Source organism: Cnephaeus nilssonii, assembly GCF_951640355.1.
Source record: "Cnephaeus nilssonii genome assembly, chromosome: 5".
Taxonomy (NCBI): Eukaryota; Metazoa; Chordata; class Mammalia; order Chiroptera; family Vespertilionidae; genus Cnephaeus; species Cnephaeus nilssonii.
This window is the reverse complement of record NC_137076.1, coordinates 17,727,507-17,751,797: the sequence shown is the minus strand read 5'-3', so window position 1 is coordinate 17,751,797 and position 24,291 is coordinate 17,727,507. Positions and strand designations below refer to the sequence as shown.

The 24,291-nt window shown below is 49.8% G+C and overlaps 1 protein-coding gene across 2 annotated transcripts; it reads left to right on the top strand.

Moving 5' to 3' along the window:
* The first annotated feature begins 45 nt into the window (after positions 1–45).
* Positions 46–22,807, top strand: ARMC6 (armadillo repeat containing 6). Of its 2 annotated transcripts, none has more exons than XM_079772340.1 (8): positions 46–393; positions 10,381–10,549; positions 11,893–11,975; positions 17,252–17,825; positions 19,331–19,476; positions 20,335–20,466; positions 20,863–21,000; positions 21,969–22,806. In XM_079772340.1, the coding sequence occupies exons 2-8, from the start codon at positions 10,423–10,425 to the stop codon at positions 22,179–22,181; spliced, it is 1,413 nt and encodes a 470-aa protein (XP_079628466.1). In that variant the 5' UTR covers positions 46–393; positions 10,381–10,422; the 3' UTR covers positions 22,182–22,806. The 2 variants fall into 2 exon arrangements, with proteins under 2 accessions (XP_079628466.1, XP_079628467.1); XM_079772341.1 differs by lacking the exon at positions 46–393 and adding an exon at positions 443–619 and having other exon boundaries at positions 21,969–22,807.
* Positions 22,808–24,291: the final 1,484 nt, after the last annotated feature.

The following is a 24,291-nucleotide window of genomic DNA, read 5'->3' as shown; positions in this document are numbered from 1 at the left end:
GCAGCGCCGCGCCGCGCAGGCGCAGGTCCACCCCGCGCCCTGGTGCGCAAGCGCAGGTGGCCACTGCCGCGCCTTCTCGTACAGGCGCGCTACCTGCTTCTTCTGGGCGGAGGCTCCGAAGGCGAAAAACTTCCTCGCAGGGGGCGCCGATAACAGAGACCAACCTGGAAAAAGCGGCAGAGACTCCGCCGCCGCACACCTGTTTGCCTTTTTGGCTTTACTTGCGCTCGCAGTCACCCTTGGTCAATCTGGGTGCGGGTCGCTTAGCTGGGGAAGGCCGAGGAGAGGCGGCGCCAGCGAGCCTGCGCGCTTACGGCGGCCAGAAGGGGCCAGAGGCGGTGCCGCCCGTGACAGACGCGAGCCCCACCTTTCCCACGTGGCCGCGAAGACAGGGTGAGAAGCTGCAGCCGCTGAGACCCCCTCGCGCGCGGGGCGGGGAGTGGGCGCCGCAGGGTCGGGCTGGTGACTGTGGACAGTCCTTGAGGACTTGCTTTTGGAGAATGACTCTTACAGAAGCCGCCGGGGGACAAAACTGCCCCCTTCCCTGGCCTCCGAGGGTTCAGGCCTGTGTACTGAGTGCCCGCTGGTACCCGGCTCCGTCCTAGACAGTGAGAAAAAGGTGAAGAATAAGATGGATTGGGCCCAGCTTTCCTGGAGCTTAAATTTCATTGGGGAGGAGGCTAGACAGTAGGAGCAAATAAATAAATGAACCATGTCGCTCTTGATACAGATAATATTCAAATAATAAAAGAGATGCGAAAGGAGGTGGAGGCTGCTAACCAGAGTGATTATGAAGGATGTCCCTTGGATAGCTGGGAATAATGAGAAAGAGGCAGGAAGCACAGGTGAGGAGGTCTAGGTAGGAAAAGAGCTGGTAAAGAGACTGGGTTTTGTTTTCCGAGGGTTGGGACACCACTGCAGGATTTTGATCAGGTAAGAAGGTGGTCTCTTTATGGAGATAGATGCTCAGGGTATGGCTGGGAGGAAGCAGGCCAGGCCACCCATTGGGAAGGATAGTGCCTGAATAAGGGTGGGTGTAAAGGGTGGAGGAAGATGAATCATTCAAAGTCTCTGATCTTTCCATGTACCATTTTCTTGAGCAGAGCTCTGCCTGTCAGATAGGATCTTGTTATTTCTCTTCCTCCCCCCCACCCTCCCCCAACACCTTGGACCCTCTCTTGGCCCTGGCTTTTCCCCAGGTGACTCTCAGATGACCATCCTCAGGCACCATCTTTCTCATTCGTTCTAGATTGATACTTTTGTGCCCCACCCAGCCTGGTGCTGGACCTAGGAGATCCCATAGGATCTCAGAGATGGTCCCAGAGCCAGACACTGATCTCCCAGCTCAGGGCTGGGCAGAGGGAGGTTTGTGGGGTGAGGTGGGGTGGGGGATGCAGAGCAAGGTCAGAGGGCACAGGCTCTATCTGAGTAGCTAGGGAAGGCTCCCAGGGGGAGGTGGCCTGGAAGGGCTGGTGGAGATGCAGGAGGGACAAGTTCCTAAAGGGTACCCGAGCCAAGAGGGTTCTTAGCTTCGCACAAAAAATAATTCAAGATACGAGCCAGTCAAGAGGTTAGAGTGGAAGCCATTTTATTGAGCAGAGAGGACAAGCAAGAAGAGCTACTCCACAGGCAGGGTGGTGGACTCTCCTTAAAAGAGAAGGAAGAGAGACCCCCAACTGTCTCTAGAGGTTGAGCTTATATGTTTGTAGTTTCTATGGAAAATACTGGTATGGGGAAATAAAGAGTGGAAAAACAGGATTAACTTTAACCTTCACAAGGTATATTTTGTGGTCTGTTTTTCTTTTATGGTATGGCTAAATGATAATGTATGGGTGAGTAGATATTAACCAGTCTTCGCAGGAATTTTTTGTTCCAGCGGCTCCTTGTGGTCTGCTTGCATCTCTGGTCAGCCAAGTTCTGTCAAACAACATGTAGGAGGCCCCTGACTTAACTTTGACTTTAGTTAATTTATGAAGTTCTCGTGTACCTCTCCTATATTAGAAGTTCCTTAGACTAGAGGACCAGGTGAAGGAAAGATGTTATGAGGCAGGATAGATAGCATGATGGCCAGGCCTTTTACTGCCTGTATGACCAATGGTGGGTTCTTCCCTCTCTAAGATTCAGATTCCTCATCTGTAAAGTATGCATCCTCCACCCACCCACCCCTTTTAAAATTATTTTGAGAAAGGAAGGGGACAGAGAAACATCAATTTGTTGTCCCACATATTTATGCATTCATTGATTAATTCTTGTATGCGCCCTGACTGGGGCTCGAACCCCTAATCTCGGAACGATGTTTTAACCAGTTGACCTACCTGGCCAGGGCAGTGTGCATTCCCTTTTACAACTGTGCCTTTGTGACAGGGTGGCTACTCACCGCAGGGTCTGAAGCATGATCAGTGTGATGGAAGCAGTGTCGAATGGCAGAGTCAGGAGTGGCAGGCACCAGCTTGGAAGTTTCTGGTTTCTTGGAGCTGACCATAGAACACCATCACCAGCCTGGACTTGCCACTGAGAAACTATCTCAAAACAGAAAATCCTTATTGTTTTCCTTCACTTTTGACTTTAGCAACCCCTGAACAGACTACTTGTTCTGGGGCAGAAAGGAGTGGGAACTATCTGCAAGGGAGGGAAACAAGGTGGGCTATTTGATGCCCTTCCACTCCCTACATCCACAAATAAATTGGCTACATTACCTCTTAAGCAACAAAGGAAAGGAACTAATAAGTAACATTTATTAAGCTCTTACTCTATGCCAGATCCTGTTCTAAGTGCTTTTTAAGAATTGACTGGTTGAATTTTTACTATAGCCCTATGAGGTAGATTCTGCATTTATCCCTGTATCACCCATGAGGGAATTGAAGAAGGAGGTTACATGGAGGGTTTGGGATTTGAGTGCTACCCCCTGCCGGCCCCAGAGCCAGTCTTCCTTCCCGCTGGCGTGTCTGCACAAACAGAATATTCACATCCTGTGCCACCTCTGTAAAAAGGAGCATGGGCTAGAGTGGCCTGTTTCCACAGAGCCCAATTTGCCCTTGGATTTTTGCCACAATCCAGTACCACTGTCCTAGTGCCCCGTATCTTTGTCCTCCTAACACACTTTCTGTGTTGTGTGATTCTAGATTGGACCTGTGATCAGAAACAAATTGTTTTAAAAGACCGTATTAAGGCAATTGAGGAATTCGATCAGGGATTGTTAGATCTAGAGCTGTGCTGTTTAATAAGGCAGCACCGCATCACTTAAAGCTATTTACATTAAAATGAATTACAAATAAGTAAAGGTACACGTTCAGTTTCTCAGTTGCACTAGCTACATTTCAACTGTTCAATCCCACATGGACTGCACAGATATATAACTGTCATTGCACAGAGTTCCACTGGATGCGTGGTCAGATTCAGGTCAGTTTTTGGCAGGATGACTTCACAGATGCATTTCGTCTGGGCAGGAGGTAGGTGGTGTTGGGTTTTTCTTTTGATATGAAATCATGCAGTGACACATATACTGTGCACCTGATGTCAGGTTCCTCATCAGTTTTACACCTCATAGTTTTGCAGCCTTCAGGGATCATTGTCTAGCTCTGTTCTGTTTGGTTGATTAGCTGAGATTCAGTTATAAGGCAGAACTTTCCTTCATCCTCTCTTTATAACTTGGTACCCACTTGTATGAGTGAAGCAGGATAAATGCTGAATTCTTGCCAGTTTACAGAAGAATGAGCTGGTTTTGTTTTAGTACTATTATGAATGCACAGATTTTGATTTTGATATCTATTGAGCTTTTAAATTTTTATTATTATTATATTTTAATCCTCATCTGAGGAGTGAGGGTATTTTTTCCATTGATTTTTTTATAGAGTGAAAAGGAGGGGATAGAGGAGGAGAGAAAGAGAGATAGAGAAAGAGAGAGAGAGAGAGAGAGAGAGAGAGAGAGAGAGAGAGAGAGAGGAACATTGATGTGAGAGAGAGGTATGCACCCTTGACAGGAAATTGAACCTGAGACCCTCTGGTGAGTAGGCTGACACTTTAACCATTGAGCACACTGGCCAGGGCTGGACTTTTTTTTTTTTTTTAATGCTCACTTGTCTCATCTTTAGCTAGTGGGCACCGCTTAGGGTTTGCTCTCAAGTCCTTTAACATGACTTCTTTATTTTATTTTATTCTTTTTTAAAATATGGAACACTTGACAAATTTGCATGTCATCCTTGCATAGGGGCCATGCTAGTCTTCTCTGTATCATTCCAATTTTAGTGAGTGTGCTGCTGAAGTGAGCACTGACATGACTTCTTTTATATATATATATTTTAAATATATTTTTATTGATTTTTTACAGAGAGGAAGGGAGAGAGATAGAGAGCTAGAAACATCGATCATCTGCCTCCTGCACACCTCCCACTGGGGATGTGCCTGCAACCAAGGTACATGCCCCTGACCAGAATCGAACCTGGGACCCCTCAGTCCACAGGCTGACGCCTCTATCCACTGAGCCAAACTGGCTTTGGCTGACATGACTTCTTTAGAAGCTTCCTTACATTCTGCTCTCACAAGATGCTCCTGGTTCCCTGGCCTATTTCCTGCCCAGAACTGGAATCAGCCATTTCTCCAGGAGTCCTGGTTATGGTAGTTTGTGTTTAGAGTGCTTATTGCTGCTGTGGTGTCATTTCCTCTAGGCATTTTCAGTTGATATAACTATAAAAATGGGGGGGGGGTTACTTAAAGGAATATATATCATAAGTTTGTATTGATACTTCCAGTTCAAATTTTAAAATTCTGAGGGTTTTTTTTTTTAGAATTAAAAAAAAAATATATATTTTTAATAAATCTTTATTGTTCAGATTATTACAGGTGTTCCTCTCCCCCCCTCCCATAGCTCCCCTCCACCTGATTCCCCACCCTACCCCATACCCTGACTCCCCGCCACTGTCTTCATCCATAGGTGTAAGATTTTTGTCCAATCTCTTTCTGCACCCCTCAGACCCCCTTCCCCCTGAGAATTGTCCGTCCCCTCCCTTTCTATGTCCCTGATTCTATTATATTCAGCAGTCCATTCTGTTCTACAGATTTTTTATTCACTTGATTTTTAGATTAACTTGTTGGTAGGTATGTGTTTGATGTCTTTTTGTTGTTCATAATTTTTACCTTTACCTTTTTTTTTCTTCTTCCTCTTCTTAAAGAATACCCTTCAGCATTTCATGTAATCCTGGTTTGGTGGTTGATGAACTCCTTTAGCTTTTTCTTATCTGTGAAGCTCTTCATCTGACCTTCAATTCTGAATGACAGCTTTGCTGGGTAGAATAATCTTGGTTGTAGGTTCTTGCTGTTCATCACTTTGAATGTTTCTTGCCACTCCCATCTGCCTGCATAGTTTCTGTTGAGAAATCAGCTGACAGTCATAAGGGTGCTCCCTTGTAGGTAACTAACTGTTTTTCTCTTGCTGCTTTTAATATTCTCTCTTTGTCTTTTGCCCTTGGCATTTTAATTATGATGTGTCTTGGTGTGGTCCTCTTTGGATTCCTCTTGTTTGGGGTTCTGTGCGCTTCCTGAACTTGTAAGTCTATTTCTTTCACCAGGTGGGGGAAGTTTTCTGTCATTATTTCTTCATATAGGTTTTCAGTATCTTGCTCTCTCTCTTCTTCTAGCACCCCAAAAATTCGGATGTTGGTATGCTTAAAGCCGTCCCAGAGGCTCCTTACGCTATCCTCACATTTTTGGGTTCTTCTTTCTTTCCGCCTCTCTGGTTGGGTGTTTTTTGCTTCCTCATATTCCAGATCTTTGAATTGACTCTTGGGGTACGGTGATCTACAGTTGAGTTTCTGTATATTCTTTATTTCAGACAGTGTATGCTTAATTTCTGACTGGTCCTTTTCCAGTTTTTTGGTATTCTTATTAAGGTCCTTGAAGGTCTCTTCAAGTTTCTCAGCAGTTTTTAGAAGATTCTTGAGTAACCTTATAAATGTGGTTCTGAACACTGTGTTGTCCAGTAGTTTACTTTCCTCCATCTCTCCTATTCATGACATGCTTTGGTGTCTCCGCATTTTGGCTGCCTCCCTGTGTTGATGGAGTGGTTTTGTGTGGTCGGTGACCTATAGGGGCCGGTAGCTCAGCTTTCCCAATCACCCTAGGTGGTCACTCTTGGTACACCCCTTTGTGGGCTGTGTGCAAAGTCTTGGTGTAGTTAAGCCTTGATTGCTGTTGGTGTCACTGGGAGGAATTGACCTCCAGGCCAATTGGCTGTGAGGACCCGCTGTGTCTATAATGGAAGCACTGCTGCGCTGGAGACACGCTTATGGTACAGGGCTTGTTTGAGTGGGGCTTTGGTGCTCACTGAGTTCGCCTCCCGAATGTGTCACTTATGGATGTGAGGAGTTGAAATCTGGTGTCTCACACTGACCACTAGGTATACTGGCTTCTGGAACTCCAATGGAGTGCAGTTCAGCTGCTGTCTGAGGCCACCCTGCAGGAGCTACAGCGAGAACTGCTGTCCTCTCCTCCCTGCTTGGAGCTTGGAAGCTTTGGAGCTGTCTGTACCGGGTTGCAAGTTTACTAGTTTAAACTGCAATAGAGAAGGCCATTCATATGCAAAAGCCGCTGCTAGGAGCTTGGGTGTGTTTGTAGATTGTGTGGGGCGGAGTCTCAGGGCGTCACTAGGCTAGGGCGTGGCAAACAGCGATGGCTGGCAGTGAGCCACCTCCAACCGCATCCCGTGTCTAGCGCCCGGCACCGCCAACAATTCTACCTCCATGCAGCTCTGCTAGCAAGCCACCCTCACTCTCTGATCCGATGGCAGACAGCCCAGTCTCTCCCCAGAAACTGGATTTCAGAGAGATTGGGGGCTTGTCTCTCTTCGGATTGAAGAAAGCAACGTCCACCTCCAGCTGGGCTCCGCCGCCAGCCCGTTTCGCACGCGCACTCCCCTGTGCCTCAGTTTTTCAGCGTTTGTGCCCTGATTGCTCCCGTCTCTTTCGGTCTAGTTGTAGAGGTTCCGCTCAGCCAGCTTTCCCGTGGTTCTGGGTGATAGACGTTCTGTCTTTTAGTTGTAGTTTTGGAAATTGTTGTGGACGGCAGCAGCCCAGATGTTTATCTACGCCGCCATCTTGGATCTCCTTCTTTGATTTTCTTATTTTAGAATCTTTTTTCTTTTATGCTGGCACCTACTGACATAAACCTTATTACTTATTTGCTACACCTACAATAGTTTCATAACATTAATAATGTAGATTTTCTTTTGTATTTTATACTATCCTTAGCTTATCTATATATATAAAAAGGCAGTGACTGTAACGACGGAAGGCTCCACTGAACACCGGAAGTCAGTCCTGCAGTCAGTGCTGGGTTGCCTTGGTGACCCAGCACTGACTGCTGAGGAGGCTGCGGATCAGGCCCAGAGAGAGGCCTGGAGAGAGAAGCAGGGTCTGATCCATAGCCTCCATAGCAGCTGTTGAACAGCCCTTGCCTCTCTCTTTCTCTCTGGGCCTGGCCAGCAGCGTGCCTCTCTTCCTCTCCAGGCCTCCGTGTGGGGGCTGCTGATCAGCCCCGCCTCTCTGATCAGGTCCGGAGATAGACCCGGAGACGCTGACTGGCATAGAAACCGACCAATCAGAACCAAGTCTGGGTGAATTGTGAGGAGCCAATGGCTGCCTAGAAGGCAGAGTTTTTGACACTGACTGGCACAGAAACCGACCAGTCAAAACCAAATCTGGGTGAACGAGGAGCCAATGGCTGCCTAGGAGGCGGAGCTTTTGACACTGACTGGCATAGAAACCGACCAGTCAGAACCTAATCTGGGTGAACTGCGAAGGCAGAACCTAAGGTGGGGGCTGAGGAGGGGTTTTAAGGCAGTTGGTGGTGAGATCAGGCCGGCAGGGGAGGGCCATTGGGGCGAGATCAGGTTGGCAGGGGAGGGCAGTTAGGGGTGATCAAACAGGCAGAGGCAGTTAGGGGCGATCAGGCCGGCAGGGGAGAGCAGTTGGGGGTGAGATCAGGCCGGCAGGGGAGGGCACTTGGGGGCAAGATCAGGCTGGCAGGGGAGGGCAGTTGGGAGCGACCAGGCCTGCAGGGGAGGGCAGTTGTGGGGGAACCAGGCCGGCAAGGGAGGACAATTAGGGGTGACCAGGCCAGCAGGGGAGGACAGTTAGGGGTGACCAGGCTGGCAAGGGAGGGAAGTTAGGGGTGACTGGGCCAGCAGGGGAGGGCAGTTGGGGGGGGACTAGGCCTGCAGGGGAGGGCAGCTGGAGGGGGACCAGTCTGGCAGGGGAGGGCAGTTAGGGGCAATTGGGCTGGCAGGGAAGCAGTTAAACATCAATCAGGCTGGCAGGGGAGTGGTTAGGGGGTGATCAGGCTGGCAGGCAGAAGTGGTTAGGGGCAATCAGGCAGGCAGGCATGTGAGCGGTTGGGAGCCAGCAGTCCTGGATTGTGAGAGGGATGTCCGATTGCTCTCGAGGGGTCTCAGATTGGAGAGGGTGCAGGCTGGGCTGAGGGACACCCCCCTGCCCCATGCACGAATTTCGTGCACCGAGCCTCTAGTATATATATAAAAAGCCAATGTTCCCAACGACTGGAACGACCAAATGACCAGTCGCCATGAGGTGGCATTGACCACTTCTCGGTCCCTTCTCTTCCCCCGCCGGCCTGTGAGTGGGGGCAGGGCAGGACTGGTGACTGGTGAGCGGGTTGAACTGCTGACCTCTTGGTCCCTTCCCCCAGCCCGCAGGCTCCAATGGATCAGCGATGGTGAATGGGGGAATTGGGGTGGGTGGCGGGAGGACTGGCTGGCTGTCAGACCTTTGGGATCACCAGCTCATCCCTGGCTGCTTGGGGGCTCAGGCCTGTGGGAAAGTGGGTGCCATCAACTTCACCTCCATGTGTGTGTGCCAGGCCAACCGCTGATGGAACGCGCTGCCAGCTCGGGGCCGCTCACGCTGGGGTGGGTAGGTTGTGGGCCCACCCTGCAGCCTCTGTCAGTGCTTCAAGCCCCAGCAGCAGTGGCAGTGGTGGTGGCAGTGGTGGCGCCTGTGTGAGTGGCCCAAGCAGGCAGTACATTCCATCAGCGGCCGGCCAAGCACATGCGCATGGAGGTGAAGTCTCCAGTGCCTGCTTTCCTGCAGGCCTGAGCCCCAGAGCAGCCAGGATGAGCTGGTGATCCCAGTGGCCTGATAGCCCAGCAGCAGAGGCGGCGTTCAGCCTGGGGACTGGCGAGTGGGCAGAAGATGGCCCTCATTGCAGGAGGCTAGGCCTAGGGACCTTACCCACATGATTTAATCATGCACTGGGCCTCTAGTATACTAATAAGAATGTACGGTCATATCACTGTGTTTTAAAATTACATGAAGTGGTCTGATCAGCACAGGTACACTCTTAGATTTATGGGCTTCATTTTATTCTTGCTTTTTTCGGATTGCTTTTATTTTTATTGGTTTATCTCTTTTTCTAACCACATGAAACATTTATATGGGTTCCAAATTCGAACCTGTAAGACAAGGCAAATTCAGAGAGAACAATCCAGCTTCTAGTACTGTCCTCAGCAACCTTTTCTCTGCCTCTCTTTTCAAGTAACTATTTCTATTAGTTTTTTATTTAGTTTTCCTCTTTGTTATTAATTTTTATTTAAAAACCTTATTAGAATAACAGTAATTATTATAACAATACTGGAAGCCCAGTGCATGAAATTCGGTAGCTGCAGGCTACCGGCCGGGTACTCCCTCCCTTCCACCCGGAGGCCTCTGTCCAACTAGTTGAGCCACACTGGCCAGGGCAACATTCTCCCTTTCTTATAAAGTACTAGAGGCCCGGTGCACAAAATTCATGCACTGGGGTGGGGTCCCTCAGCCTGGCCTGTGCCCTCTAGCAATTCGGGAGCCCTCAGGGATGTGTGCCTGCCAGCTTAGAGTGGGTCTAAGTTGGCAGTCGGACATCCCTTTTGCTGTCCGGGACCCTTCCTTACTGCTTGGCTCCTGTTCCTTAGCGCTGCCACGGATGCAGGAGAGGCTCCTACCACTGCTGCTGTGCTCGCCAGCCGTGAGCCTGACTTCTGGCCGAGTGGTGCTCCCCCTGTGGGAGCAGACTGACCACCAGGGGGCAGCTCCTGCATTGAGCATCTGCCCCTTGGTGGTCAGTGCGCATCATAGCGGCCAGTCGTTCTGGTCGTTCCACTGTAACGGTCACTTAGGCTTTTATTATATAGGTATATAGTAAACTACTTGCCCTCTTCTGCACTTTTAGAAGTTCTAGGGGTGTTGGGATATCACCCTATCCTGTGATCCAGGTTGTAAAATTTTTTTCCAGATGTTCGTATGGCTGCAGCCCCAGTAGATACTCCTTAAATGGTGGCCAGGCTCCCAACTGCCCTCTTGCCCTCAAAGAAGCTTTCTTCTCACCTTAACTTCTCAGCTCAGGAGCATCTGTTGGGTGCCTACAGCCCATGAGGAAGGGATGAAGATGGCCACCAAGCGCATCACCCAGGAGACTTTTGATGCAGCTGTTCGTGAGAACATCGAGGAGTTTGAGATGGGGCCAGAGGAAGCAGTGACAGAGGCTGTGGAGCAGTTTGAATCACAAGGTAGGGTGGTATGGCTCGGTCACAGTGCTAATCCAGCTCTTTCCCTGACAGTCCCTTCTGGTCCACTGCTCTTAATGTGTGAGAGTGCTGTCCTGCTGTGGCCCCACCTCACCTGACATGGCAGCCCTGGGCCCCGTACCCTCTCCAAGTTCTGACCTGGGCAGGCTGGCTACCTGCTTCCACCTCCCTGGGTGCCTAACCTCTACTTGCCTGGGCCTTACCCAGACATCTGCAGGGCTGGATACTTCAAGGTGGGCCTCATTTTAATTGTTACTTGTGTGAAGAGGCTTTTCCTGACCAGGTCCCAAGAAACAGGGCCACCTGCCTCCCCGCACCCTGGCTTGAGCTCAAGAAGGCATAAGTGGGTGTCAATCACCTACCTACCTATAGAAACAGGTGTCATGCTCAAACCAGGCAACAGAGGGGAGTGGTTTCAAAAAGGGTTATTTAGCCCAGCCAGCTGTGGCTCAGTGGTTGAGCATCGACCTATGAACCAGAAAGTTTGACTCCCAGTCAGGGCACATGCCTGGGCTGTGGGCTCCATTCCCAGTGTGCGAGGCAGCTCATCAATGATTCTTTCTCATCATTGATGTTTCTATCTCTCTCTCCCTCTCCCATCCTCTCTGAAATCAATTTAAAAAAAATATTAAAACAAAACGGGTTGTTTGTAGTGGCGTGGTTGGGAGTTAGGAGACCCTATAGGCCACGGTAGGAAGCTCTCCCACCCTAGGACAGGCCATGGTCGGGGGCGAGGGTCATTTGACAAAGGGTGAGTCAGGGAGTTGGAAATGAACGCCAGCCCTATCACTCCAGACCAAGAGTCGGATTCCCCACTGGCCAAACCCAGTGAGATGCCAGAGGGCAAGGGAGACCAGGTATTCAGCCTCAGAGGTCAGAGGCTGGTCCTGGGCACAGAGTGGGATATAGTCACTGAATAATGGCTGGAGGAGTACCCAGAAGTATCCTTCCAATGAGGGCAGGGATATAGCCCAGGTGAGGAATAATAGGAGCCCCAAGGGAGAAGGATGTGGGATCCCCTCCCCTCTTAGCCCACCAGGCAGAATGTGCCTCTCGCTGCAGTGATGGCATGCAGCCTCACTACTGTTCTCCCATTGGCTGGACAGGGCTGAGGAGTAAAGACCCACCCCCTTCACCTCGCACCTCCATATGGACATGGCTGCTAAGTCTGGCCTCTGTGGGGAGGGGATGGATGGGGACCTACAGAGATCTCAGAAGTCCTCCTGAGTGGGTGGGACCAGCAGAAGGGACATGAGGTGTGATCCTGGCAGACCCGCCAGGATGATGGCTGTAACTTGTTTCCTCACTCCTCCACCCCCCTGCAGGGGTCGAACTGAGCAACATTATAAAGATGGCACCCAAAATCTCTGCAGATGGACTTCAGGAGCCTATACACGACATCCTGCAGGTAGGAGGGAGTGGCCCATGTGGGCAGGGCTGACCTTACGTGCCTGTTCCCATACACGTCACCTTGTAATAGTCTGTCAGAGGCACCTTTTCCCTGGTTTCCACTCGGCACATATAGGCTCTGAAGGTCAGGGAATGGCCAGTGTTTGCAGGTGGGCCTGAGTTTGCATCTAGGGCTCCCTGAGTCCATGTCTGAGAGTCTCTTGGGAGTGGAGGGCACCATGGAGGAACCTCTTTTTAGCTTTACCACCACCAAGTTTGCTCAGAGAGAGTGGGATAATAGTAAGGCTGTCATCTATGACTATTTACCAGAACATTACAGTCTTTCCCCTTAGCACTTAAACTGGCCTTAGAGTAGGTGGTATTGTTCCTGAATTACTGATGGGGAAATGGAGACTCAGAGCCTGCCCTGGCTCTCCAGCAACCCAAACAAGGAAGGTATAGTTTACAGTGGTTAAGTCTTTCCCTTAACGTCATCCATCAAACAGTGGTAAGCTGTTGTAAAACAACAGAAGGTTCTAGTGTTTATTGAGAACAGGCTGTGGACTCAGTGCTGTGCAAGGTGCTTTCTTTGTGCTATCTCAGTTATTCTCCCAAAGACAGCTGCAAGATTGGGATTATTATTCCCATTTTTCAGATGGTGAAATTGAGATCCAAAGAGAGTAAAATGACTCCTGGCAGCAAGGGAGTGTAGTGATAAAAGAAGAAATTGGAATAGCAGCCCTGGGTGTCATCCCAGCTCTGACTAAGGCAAGGTGCTTATTTCTCCCTTTCTCAGTCCTTACCATCACCTGCCTTATAGAGGTTTTGTGAAAATCATCTTGTTTCCTTTTGACTTTGCTAGTAAGGATGAATGTATTTTAAAATGAGCTTGTCTTCTGGCAGTTTTTATATTTGGTGTTTTATCTTTTTTTTCTTATTGATTTGTAGATGCCCTTTATATATGAAAGATCTCAGTAACAATGATCTCTAGTAGTCATTGAGTACTTTTGAAGTGCTCAGCATTGTGCTAAATGGTTAAAACTCAATCTGTGATTAGCCCATTTTGCTGATCAGGAATATGAAGCTTGCCAAGAATAAATGACTCACCTATGGTCACAGCCACTGAGGGGCAGAGCTGGGACCCAGACCCAGGTCCTTCTCCTGGGGAAGCCAAGCTCAGAGAATGGCTTGGAGGTCTACTACTAGCAGTGTAGGAAACTACTTGTTTGTTTGTAGCCTTTGCTCTTTTATTATTCTTAATTTCAGTTTTAAAATTTTATTCTTCATTACAGAAGAAGAATGTGAATATGTTCTTGGCATAAAAGTCAAGCAAGCTCTAGCTGGTTTGGCTCAGTGGATAGAGTGTTGGCCTGTGGACTGAAGGGTCCCAGGTTCGATTCCAGTCAAGGGCACATGCCTGGGTTGTGGGCTTGATCCCCAGTGGGGACGTACAGGAGGCAGACGGTCTATGATTCTCTCATCACTGATGTTTCTCTCTCTCCCTCTCCCTCCATCTCTGAAATCAATAAAAATAAACAAGTATAAAAAAGTCAAGCAATACTCAAGCATTTATAGTAAAATCTGAAAGTCCCTGTCCTATATATCCTACCAGCTTCCTTCTCACCCTTTCCTGTGAGTGGTGCCACACATTGGGGTTCGAATCTCCTAGCCTTGTTCTCACCTTGCAACTTAACCAAACCCTTCTCACATGCCATGGCGCCATTGAGCTGTGCTTGTGTGTTGTGGTTCTGATGCATGAAAAATGCTTATCTGTGGAGGGATAAAAAGTCAACTTTGTGCTGCCTGTTGGAATGAATCTTCTAGAGTTATGAAGTTTGTTACAAAGAGATTTGTAGAAATAAAATCAAGATGAAGGATTGGAACTCTCTGAGTAGAAAGTGAGCCCGGCTAGTTTTATGTGTGGGGAGTTGCAGAATAAATCAGTCACAGAGAGAATGACCCCATGGTTGGTGGGCAGAGCCGTCACCACATTGAATTGTCACATATGGAACACAACAGACTCTGCCACCTTTACATTAGCAGTTGTCTGCTCAGCCAGCCTGCAGGGTGTTGGGGTTGCAGGCAGCACCTAGGAATCAAGAAGACAACCAACCCCCTTAGCCAGCTGACTCAGAGACAGTGTTATAAGATCCAGGACAAGAAGAGATTTCTAGTAAATTTAATGGATATCAGTGTACAGATATTGATCATTTTCTTTTCCTCTCTTACCTGACTAAATATAGAGTAATTGTAATTCCAGTATTATGTGTTCTCAATGGCATTTGTGTCATATGCTTTTCAAGTTTCTTGTAGGGTTTCTGCTAAATGCCACAACCTCTGTTTTTGTAGTAAAATATACATAAAAATCTACCATTTAACCATTTCTTATTACACAGTTCAGTGGCATTAAGTACATTCACATCATTGTGCAGACATCACCACCATCCATGTCCAGAAATTATCTTCCCAAACTGAAATTGTCCTCCTTAAGCACTAACTCCCCATACTCACCTCCCCTAGCCATGGCCATTGGCACCCACCATTCTACTTTCTGTCTCTGAATTTGACTACTTGTGGAACTTTGTGTAAGTGGAATTTTGCAGTATTTGTCCTTTTGTGTCTGGCTTATTTCACAGAGCATAAAGTCAAGATTATGTTATAGCATGTGTCAGAATTTTCTTTTCTTAAAATTTATATTTTTATTGATTTCAGAGAGGAAGGGAGAAGGAGAGAGAGATAGAAACATCAATGATGAGAGATAATCATTGATTGGCTGCCTTCTGCATGCCCCACACTTGAGATTGAGCCTACAACCTGGGCATGTGCCCCGATCATAGGTTGATGCTCAACCACTGAGCCACACCAGTCAGGCAGAATTGCCTTCCTTTTTATGGCTGAACTAGAGGCCCGGTGCACGAAATTCATGCACGGGGGCGGGGGGTGTCCCTCAGCCCAGCTTGCACCCTCTCCAATCTGGGACCCCTCGAGGGATGTCCAACTGCCCGTTTAGGCCCGATCCCACCAGACATCCCTCTGACAATCCAGGACTGTTGGCTCCCAACTGATCGCCTGCCTGCCTTCCTGATTGCCCCTAACCGCTTCTGCCTGCCAGCCTGATCACCCCCGATCCCACCAGACATCCCTCTGACAATCCAGGACTGTTGGCTCCCAACTGATCGCCTGCCTGCCTTCCTGATTGCCCCTAACCACTTCTGCCTGCCAGCCTGATCACCCCCTAACCACTCCCATGCCAGCCTGATTGATGTCTAACTGCTCCCCTGCCAGCCTGTTTGCCCCCAACTTTCCTCCTCTGACGGCCTGGTCACCCCTAACTGTCCTCCTCTGCAGGGTTGATCGCCTCCAACTGCCCTCCCTTGCAGGCCTGGTCCCTCTCAACTGCCTTCCCTTGCAGGCCTGGTCCCTCCCAATTGCCCTCTCCTGCTGGCCATCTTGTGGTGGCCATCTTGTGTCCACATGGGGGCAGGATCTTTGACCACATAGGGGCAGCTATCTTGATCTTGTGTGTTGGAGTGATGGTCAATCTGCATATTACTCTTTTATTAGATAGGATAGAGGCCTGGTGCACGGGTGGGGACCAGCTGGTTTGCCCTGAAGGGTGTCCTGGATCAGGGTGGGGTTCCCTTGGGGTGTGGAGAGGCCTGGGCCAGGGGCCTGTGGTGGTTTGCAGGCCAGCCACGCCCCTGGCGACCCAAGCAGAGGCAGTGGAGGCCTGGGCCTGCCAGAGTGTGTGGAAAGCTTGGCTTCCTCTGTTGCCGGGGAAACCCAAGCCTCCCTTCTGGTAGCCATCTTGGTTGGGGTTAATTTGCATACTCACCCTGATTGGCTGGTGGGCGTGTCTTATGTAGCTGAGTGATGGTTAATTTGGATATTACTCTTTTATTAGAGAGGATAACATTCCATTGTATGGGTGGACCACATTTTGTTTATTCATTCATCCATTGATGGACACTTGAGTTGCTTCCATCTTTTGATTATTTTGAATAATGCTGCTATGAATTTGGATATGAAACATATCTTTAAGACCCTGCTTTAATTCTTTTGTGTATATACCCAGAATCAAACCGTGACCTCCTGGTTCATAGGCAGACACTCAACCACTGAGCCACGCTGGCCAGGGCTGTATTATTTATTTTATTTTTCTTGATTTCAGAGAAAAAGGGAGAGAGAGAAACATCAATGATGAGAGAGAATCATTGATTGGCTGCCTCCTGCATGCCCTCTCCTGGAGACTGAGGCCACAACATGGGCATGTGCCTTGACTGGGAATCCAACTGACCTCTTGATTCATAGGTCAACCCTCAACCACTGAGCCACACCTACCGGTTGTGGCTCATCTACTGATTGTCACTTGGGCTGCTTCCAAATCTTGGCTATTGTAAATAATGTTGCATTGAACATGGGGGTCCATCTATTCTTTCCAATTATTGTTTTAGGTTTCTTCAGGTAAATTCCCAGAAGTGTTATTGCTGTGTCATAAGGCAGTTCCATTTTTTTTTTTTTTTTGAGGTAACTCCATACTGCTTTCCATAGTGGTTCCATCAATCTGCATTCCTACCAACAGTGCACAAGGGTTCCCTTTTCTCCACATCCTCACCAACACTTGTTTGTTGATTTATTGATGATAGTCATTTTGACAGGTGTGTATGGGTTTGTCTTAAGGCTCCTGTTCAGGCAGGCACTGAGGTCATGGAGTTGAATTGCAGCTAGACTATTCTGTCCTGTTCAGATTTTTTTTTAAAATTATTTTCCCCCAGGTGCTTAGAGTTGAATTTGAGTGAATCAGCTGTGTGTACAGTATGGTTTTATTTGGCAGATGCTCAGTAAATATTTGTGGAGTGAATAAGAGAGATAAACAGGAGACATGGTGTGGGCATTGGAGAGCTGGCCATTGGAGGGTGTATCAGTTAGTTATGGCTTATAACAAACAACAGCCATTTTATTGTTTCTTATGATTTTACTGGGTTGACTGAGTTCAGTTGGACAGTTCTGTTTGTTTTGCTTGGGACCTCACATGCAGTGGCAGCCATGGCTGGGATGTTTGATACGTCTGCACTGGTATGTGTGGCTCCTTGCAAGGACCCTGAGAGGCCTGGACCTTGACTTCTCTGTGGCCTATGAAACTCAAGGCTCCTAAAAGCACAGGCATAGAAGCTGACATGGCTGGAACTGGCCCCACAGAACTTCCAGTGTAGGCCCAGACCTCAGGGGTACAGCACTGTCACTATGGCCCTCTTTAGACTGAGATGATACTGAGGTTTCTCCCATGTTTTCTAGATCCTGGAAGACCTGCGGAAGTCTGTGGCCTGCTATTACCCCCAGGAGGTGTCAGCACAACTTACCCGCTTTTGTGAGCAATGCAAGCAGCACAAGGCCTGCCGCTTTCTGGCCGCTCAGAAGGGTGCCTACCCCATTCTACTTGCTGTCTGGAAGCTGGCTGCAACGGGTGACCAGGGACTTCTGCTCCAGGCTCTCAACGCCCTATCAGCACTGATCAATGGCCAGCCCGACCTCTTGGATACCCAGGGCCTAAAGCTGCTGGTGGCCACTCTGGACCAGAATGCCGATGTGGCTGATCTGATTTGCTCTGGGATCCGCTGCATACGCCATGCCTGCCTGAAACATGAGCAGAATCGGCAGAGTCTGGTGAAGGCTGGTGTGCTGCCCCTATTAACTGGTGCCATTGTCAGGCACAGCGGCTGTGCCGACGTGGTCAGGGAGGCCTCTTGGGCCCTCCGCATCATGACTTTTGATGATGACATTCGTGTGCCCTTTGGCAACTCCCATGACCACGCTAAGATGATCGTGCAGGAGAACGGAGGCTTGAAGGTACTCATTGAGGCTGCCAAAGGTAGGAACAGGTGTGGTAAGAGTTAGAGTCAGGGCCTATAGCTGCTTCAGGCATAGCATGGCTGGCTCTAGGCTCCACTTGGGTCTCTTGGCTTCATCCTACCTGCATGGTAGCCCTTATGGAACAGTATCCTTACTCCTAGTTGTTCCAGGAGAGCCAGCACTCTTTGGCCAGGACCAAGTCCTGTGGGCATGTCTAAAGCCATTTGGGGAAGGGACTCAGCTCTGTCCAACCAGATTGAGAGTGGGGAAGAGCTCCCCAAAGGGAAAACAAGGGTGTTTCCCAAAGATGGAAGTATTGCTGGCATTCACTATGGGCAGTTCACACTTTGGATCACACTTGGCCACAAATTCTTGTGCACATATGTGTTCCTAACTCCAGGGTAACCATGAGCCCATCATGGGAGGTTGCAACACTGACATTCATACCTCAAAGCACCAGCTCCCATCCACTGCACCCACCAAAAAAGGCCTGACAGGTCTGGTGTACTGAAGGTGCTAGAAAAATGAGTTCCCTTTCCCCACTGGCTCTTGTCTTGTCTGCCAGAGAGATGGGCCTGCCTCAGTCTCCCCTCCAAACCCCTGGAGAGAGTGGAAACAGGTCTTAATCATCTTGGAAGTCAGGCTGCTTTTTTGAGGGGTCATTTGCATTTTCCTGTTTATTTACAGGAGCTCATTTTTGTCAGGGTTCTATCAGAGAGACACAACCAGTAGGATATGTGGGTATATAAAGAGTTATTGCAAGGAGTTGGCTAATGTGGGGCTTTCGAGTCTGAAATCCGTGGGGCAGGAACCGACACCACACTCCACAGGGGTGCTTTTTCCTACTCAGGAAGACCTCAGTTTCTCTGGTAAGGTCTTCAGCTGATTAGACCATCCAGGGTCCACTCCTTTACTTAAAGGCAGATGGATATCACCATGTCTAGAGAACACCTTCAGGGCACATCAGATTAGCGCTCATGGAGTCACTGGGGCACACGAACTCACTATCACATTAATTCTGCATAGATTATGGCTCTCCACCCCTTCCCCAGGAGAGGCCTCAGTGCAGCCTCCTCCCTGTGCCTCTGAGCTTGGTCTTCACAACTGTTCAGTTCTACAGTCAACTCTATCCATATGTCTCTCTACAGTTTATGGGTTTCCTGTTATACTTAGAAAGGTCATTCCCACCTCAAGATCATAAAAAATAGCCTCGATGTTTTATTATGGCATTATTATGGTGTGTTTTATTTTTAGGTATTACCATCAGTTGGTCTGGAATTTAGCTGGGGCACAGTGAAGAGGTGGGGGGAGCAGGGCATCCAGTGTCTTACACAGCAGCCAGCAGGGGGCACTGCAGGTCCATACTGCCCATGGTGTTCACTGGGGCTCTCCTGGTTTAGGAAGCCACCCTGCCAGGCAGAGAGAGGGTGGATCAGAATTCGAACCAGGACTGCTGGCTCAGAGCTGTGGCTGGTCCTCTGCTCCTTCCTCATCCCCACAGTTCCTCTCCCTCTCTCTCTGCAGCATTCCATGACAACCCCAGCGTCCTGAGTGAGCTCTGCAGCACTTTGTCCCATCTGACTGTTCGCAACGAGTTCTGTCAAGAGGTCGTAGACCTCGGGGGCCTTGGCATCCTGGTGGCCCTATTGGCCAACGGCAACAACCATCAGGTGGGCATCCAGAGCTGTCTTAAAGTGCAACGTCCCCTCACCCTGATTTCAGTTTGACATTGTTCTCCATGCCTGGGAAAGTCTTCAGCCTCTCAGGGAACTTGTCCCTTTGGGCTCCTGCCAACCATACAAGCCTGTATGAGGACAGGCCTGGCCTGTCTGCTGATTCCAAAACCAAAATGTGTTTCTACTTCTCATTGACCCATAGGTGGGAAATAAAGTTTTGGGGCAGACAAACCCACCCCACCCTTCCTACTGTCCTCTAGTACCTTTACTAGTATATTTTCTACCAGGAGTAGGAGGGACAGGAGTGGGTGTTGCCAGGGCTAACCCAGACCTCAGCTCAGCTGTGTGATACTTGAGTGAGGCCCACTCCTCACTTCCTGGGCTTTCCTCTCTGTTAGGGACCCCTGACCATCGTTAATTCAACCCCCTCACCACATGTCCAGCCTAGGGCCAGGGATCCTGGCTGCTACCAGCAATGATCTTGCTGTCTCTGACCCAGTCAGTGACAGCAGCCAGTCAAGTCAATCACTGCAGCCAAGGCCAAGGAGACCTGGTATTCTGATTGCTGAGCTGAGCCATTGCTTTCTCTGTGGGGGTTAGGGGAGGTATCAAAGTCATTGGAACAACAAGATCTACTTCCCCTGCCTTTTCTATACAGTGAGTAGTAACACAGCTGTTACATGCCGCCTTTGTGCCCCAGGGCAGCCCTAGCTATGGTTCAGACTGCTGAACAGCCCCAGACCTACCCTCAAGACCCCCTCCCACAATACAGCAACTTAGGAGTTAGCACCTGGTGCAGCAGGAGGGGGGCTGGCTACACCAGGGTGTGACCCCCTTGTGCCCTCCATATAGGACCTTGTGAAGCAAGTGCTGAGTGCCCTGAAGGCCATTGCAGGCAATGATGATGTGAAGGATGCCATTGTCCGTGCAGGTGGGACAGAGTCCATTGTGGCTGCCATGACCCGGCACCTGGCCAGCCCTCAGGTACCTCCAAGGGGCTCATGAGGTGGGACTGTGGATCTGGAATCCCAGCTCAGTCACTATATTTGTGTGATGCTCTTTCCATTTCCTCAACTAGAGATGAGGGAGGGGTAGGGGTAGGGAGAATGAGGGTGGGCAAGGGGTGGGATCAATCAGGCAAGGTTAGGGTAGAGGGGGGTTTGGTGAGTGAGAACCAGGGTAAGCAGAGTGGGAAGGGGGACAGAAGAGCTTGGTTGATGTTTTTGTCCCCCTGTTACTGTTCCTGCTATTGCTGGTCCGGCACACGCCTGGACTGATAGTGGTCTGTTCAGGTGGGGTCTTAGGACACTCACCTGGGAAGTGGGTGATGGCAGGGGTCTGTTGGCCTGGTCTCAGCCATTCCTGTGACCCGTCCTGCAGGTATGCGAGCAGAGCTGTGCAGCCCTGTGTGTCCTGGCCCTGCGCAAGCCAGAGAACAGCCGGATCATTGTGGAGGGCGGTGGTGCTTTGGCTGCACTGGAGGCGATGAAGGCACACCCGAAGGAGGTCGGTGTGCAGGTGGGTACGGAGGAAGTAGGAGAGGCAGAAGCCCGGCATGCAGGTGAGGGGCCAGATGGAGGCCCTCCCAGTCCCTGTCCCCATTCCCATCATGGTCCAAGCCTTGTAGGTTCCTATTCCTTCCCAGCTCCTATAGTTCTGCAGCTACATGCCATCCTCCAGAGTATATTGTTCCTGCTCCTTTATTCTGTTTGATCTTTCCTTATAGGCTCTTTATTGGAATCTGGGGAGGAGGAGGGGATGGGGGAGAGCAGATGGGGCTCTGCTGGGATTTGGGGTGGTTCTGCCCGCCTCACTGGGGAGTCTTCAGGGCTGAACTATGCATGGAGCCATGCGTACACTGTGGCCTGAAACCCACACTCTTTTTGCAGCCCCTGGTTCTCCCACCTCTCACATGCACCCCAGCACTGGGGCCTCCTCATGATCCTTAGCTACCCCAGGCTGTGGTTCCTATAGGGCCTTGCTCTCCTGGTCCTTCCAGGTCAACATGCCCTTGTCCTTTTCTGACCACCCTGGCTAGGAGCCCCCACACTTCACATACTCATCCACTGGTGGTAGAAGCCTTGTTGGGGTGCTTCTAGATATCCACACATGGCAGATATGCAGGGTATACTGAAGGAGTACCAATGTAATTGACAGATGGGCTCTGTGCACACCCCCTCTTTATCTTGCTGCCCTCTTCCTCTGTGACCCCTGCCAGACTCTGTGAGACTGAAGATCCATACCTGAGGGATCAGCCCCACCTGCTGAGCATTTGGCCACCCTGGGAAATGGGGGATTAGCTATGCCTTGGGCTGTGGAGATGAAGTGAAGGGATGCATCTGGCCTGATGAGTCATAGCATAGCACCCACCAAATGCTGGTTGTGGTCATCGTTGTGTTATGAGGATAACCCCAAGGTCAGAGTGGATCCTACCCTGGGACCTCAAGCACCAGCCTACAGCCTTCATCTTCTGCTCTCCCTTCTAGAAACAGGCCTGCATGCTGATCCGAAACCTAGTGGCCCGCAGCCAGGCCTTCTCACAGCTCATCCTGGATCTGGGGGCCGAAGCACTCATTGTGCAGGCCCGTGTTGCTCACCAAGATTGCGAGGACGTGGCCAAGGCAGCCCTGCGGGACCTGGGGTGCCGTGTAGAGCTCCGAGAGCTGTGGACCGGCCAGAAGGGCAACCTGGCACCATGACCCAGCCTCCTTCTAGATTGCGACTCTGGGTGAGTCGTGTGACTCAGGAAATGGGGAGATCCATGTCCTGCCACTCTGCCTCCCAGATTCCTCCCCCAACTCAGTGAGAGCTTCTTTCTGATGGGTACCAGCTACAAGCTTGGGAGTGCAAAGGGAGCACTGCTAAGGCATCTGCACTGGGTCTTGTGCTCCCATCACCAGCCAACAGTGTTGGTATTACCCATCCCGCCCCCTCCCCCAAGCCCTTTCCTACCAGAAGGACCTTCTCAGCATTGCTTGGGGTGAAGGGCTATCTGAAATTTGGCAGACACACCAGCCAGTCTCAGAGTGGGGCAGGGATCTCACTCCTGCCTCTTCAAGTCAATTCTTGCCTTGATCCTGTTTTTTCTCACCTGTAAATGGGTCGAAGACACCTTGTTCTCCTGGCAAGAGGGCAGGGACTGAGGCTGGTCCAACTCTGGGGCCCCAGGCCAGCCATTTCTGTGTGGTAATAAAAAGACCTTGCTTGCCCTGGACTGTGTGGCTCAGTTGGATGAGTGTCGTCCCATACACCAAAAGGTAGCTGGTTCAATTTCCTGCCCAGTAGGTGTGTGTCTTTTATCGATAATGTTTCACTCTCTCTCCCTCTCCCTTCCTCTCTCAAATAAATAATAAAATATATATATATATATATATATATATATATATATATATATATATATATATATATATTTTTTTTTTTTTTTTTTTTTAAAAAAGACCATTGGTTGAAAAATGGCGGACTCTCTTCCAAGGTCCTTATGCAGGGGTATGGGGCTTTGCAGCCAGTGGTCTCAGATAATGGGAGAGTGGACGTTTGGGCAGGCCATGGGGTTGCTGAGGAAAGTGAAGTTTTGAGAACAGCTTGGGATATAGGATCTGATGTTGCTTTCAGACAGGCATGTTGCTGGGGCCACAGTTGGCATGAGCCTGGGGTTTGCAGGCACCTAGGTTGCTGCTTCTGAGTGTACATCTCCTTGGGGAGCTGAATTGCTTAGCATCCAACCCCCACTCAACTATGTGGCCTGCAGTAAGTGATGTAACCTCTCTGAGCTTTGATTTGATCCTCCATAAAACAGGGAGTGTGTGTATGGGGAGGCGCGGGGGCGGGGGGGGGGGATAGAGAGCTCACCTTCGATGTTGGAGCAGAGCTGAGACATGGGAGGTGCCTGATTGTCTTAGCTTCACCTTGGTCACCCAGGAGGATACTCTTGTACTCCCCCTCCTGACCACATTGAGATCCTTGCTTGCTAAGTGGCTTGGGCAGCCTTCCTTCTCTCTCTGAATCTGTTTCCCCATCTGTAGGATGGACATCACTTTTGGTACCCCGATGCCCACTACATCTCCCAAGTGTTCTTGGGTCCCCAGGCACTGGTGCCTGGCAGACCCCAGCTTTCTCTGTAGTCACACTCAGGGGGCATCTTGTGGTCATCTGGCAGCTCATGCATTCCTAATGGCCTGGTTAGGGTCAGAGTAACCTCAAGACCCTGGTGGGCTCGGAATACACTCTCTACTGGTCATTCACTTCCCTTAGCCTGAGGAGGGACTCATTTCCACTCTTAACATCAGTTCAAGCCCTTTTCCCAGAAGGCTCCTGGTTTCCATGGAAATCGGCTAATACAAATAGCTGTGAGGTCAGTACCCTGGCTCCACCTCCCTGTGGTGTCCAAGTCTCCCCTGCCCCCAGCTGGGCGAACCCTGCCTGCTCAATTAGGCTGACATGACCCTCTGCCCCAGTACCCTGCCCTAATCTCCCCTCACCAGGGACTTGGCAAGGGTGTAGGAGAAGGATCCCTGCCTGCTCTAGGTTGCCCTGACTTTGATTTCTGGTTCAGCCAAATGTGTGACCTTGGAACAGTCCTTCTGTTACCAGCAAGACAAGACTTCAGTTCTTATCTACTTGAAGGAAAGATTTCAAGCAAGAGACACAGTGCAGCAAAGCAAGCAAGAATTTGTTGGCTGCAGCAAAAACACACTCAGGACAGTGAAACAACGAAGGACATAGTAGAAGCAACAGGAGAGTCTAGGCTGGCTGCTTTGGCTCACTGGGAAGTCAGAGAAAAGGGGGCCTTGGAGACAAGTTCAGGGAGTT

Excerpts from the sequence above, each read along its gene's own strand:
- ARMC6 (XM_079772341.1), top strand. The coding sequence starts at position 10,423 with ATGAAGATGGCCACCAAGCGCATCACCCAGGAGACTTTTGATGCAGCT. Across the intron at positions 17,826-19,330 it reads ACTCATTGAGGCTGCCAAAG|CATTCCATGACAACCCCAGC; the intron begins GTAGGAACAGGT and ends CTCTCTCTGCAG. Across the intron at positions 19,477-20,334 it reads CCAACGGCAACAACCATCAG|GACCTTGTGAAGCAAGTGCT; the intron begins GTGGGCATCCAG and ends CCCTCCATATAG.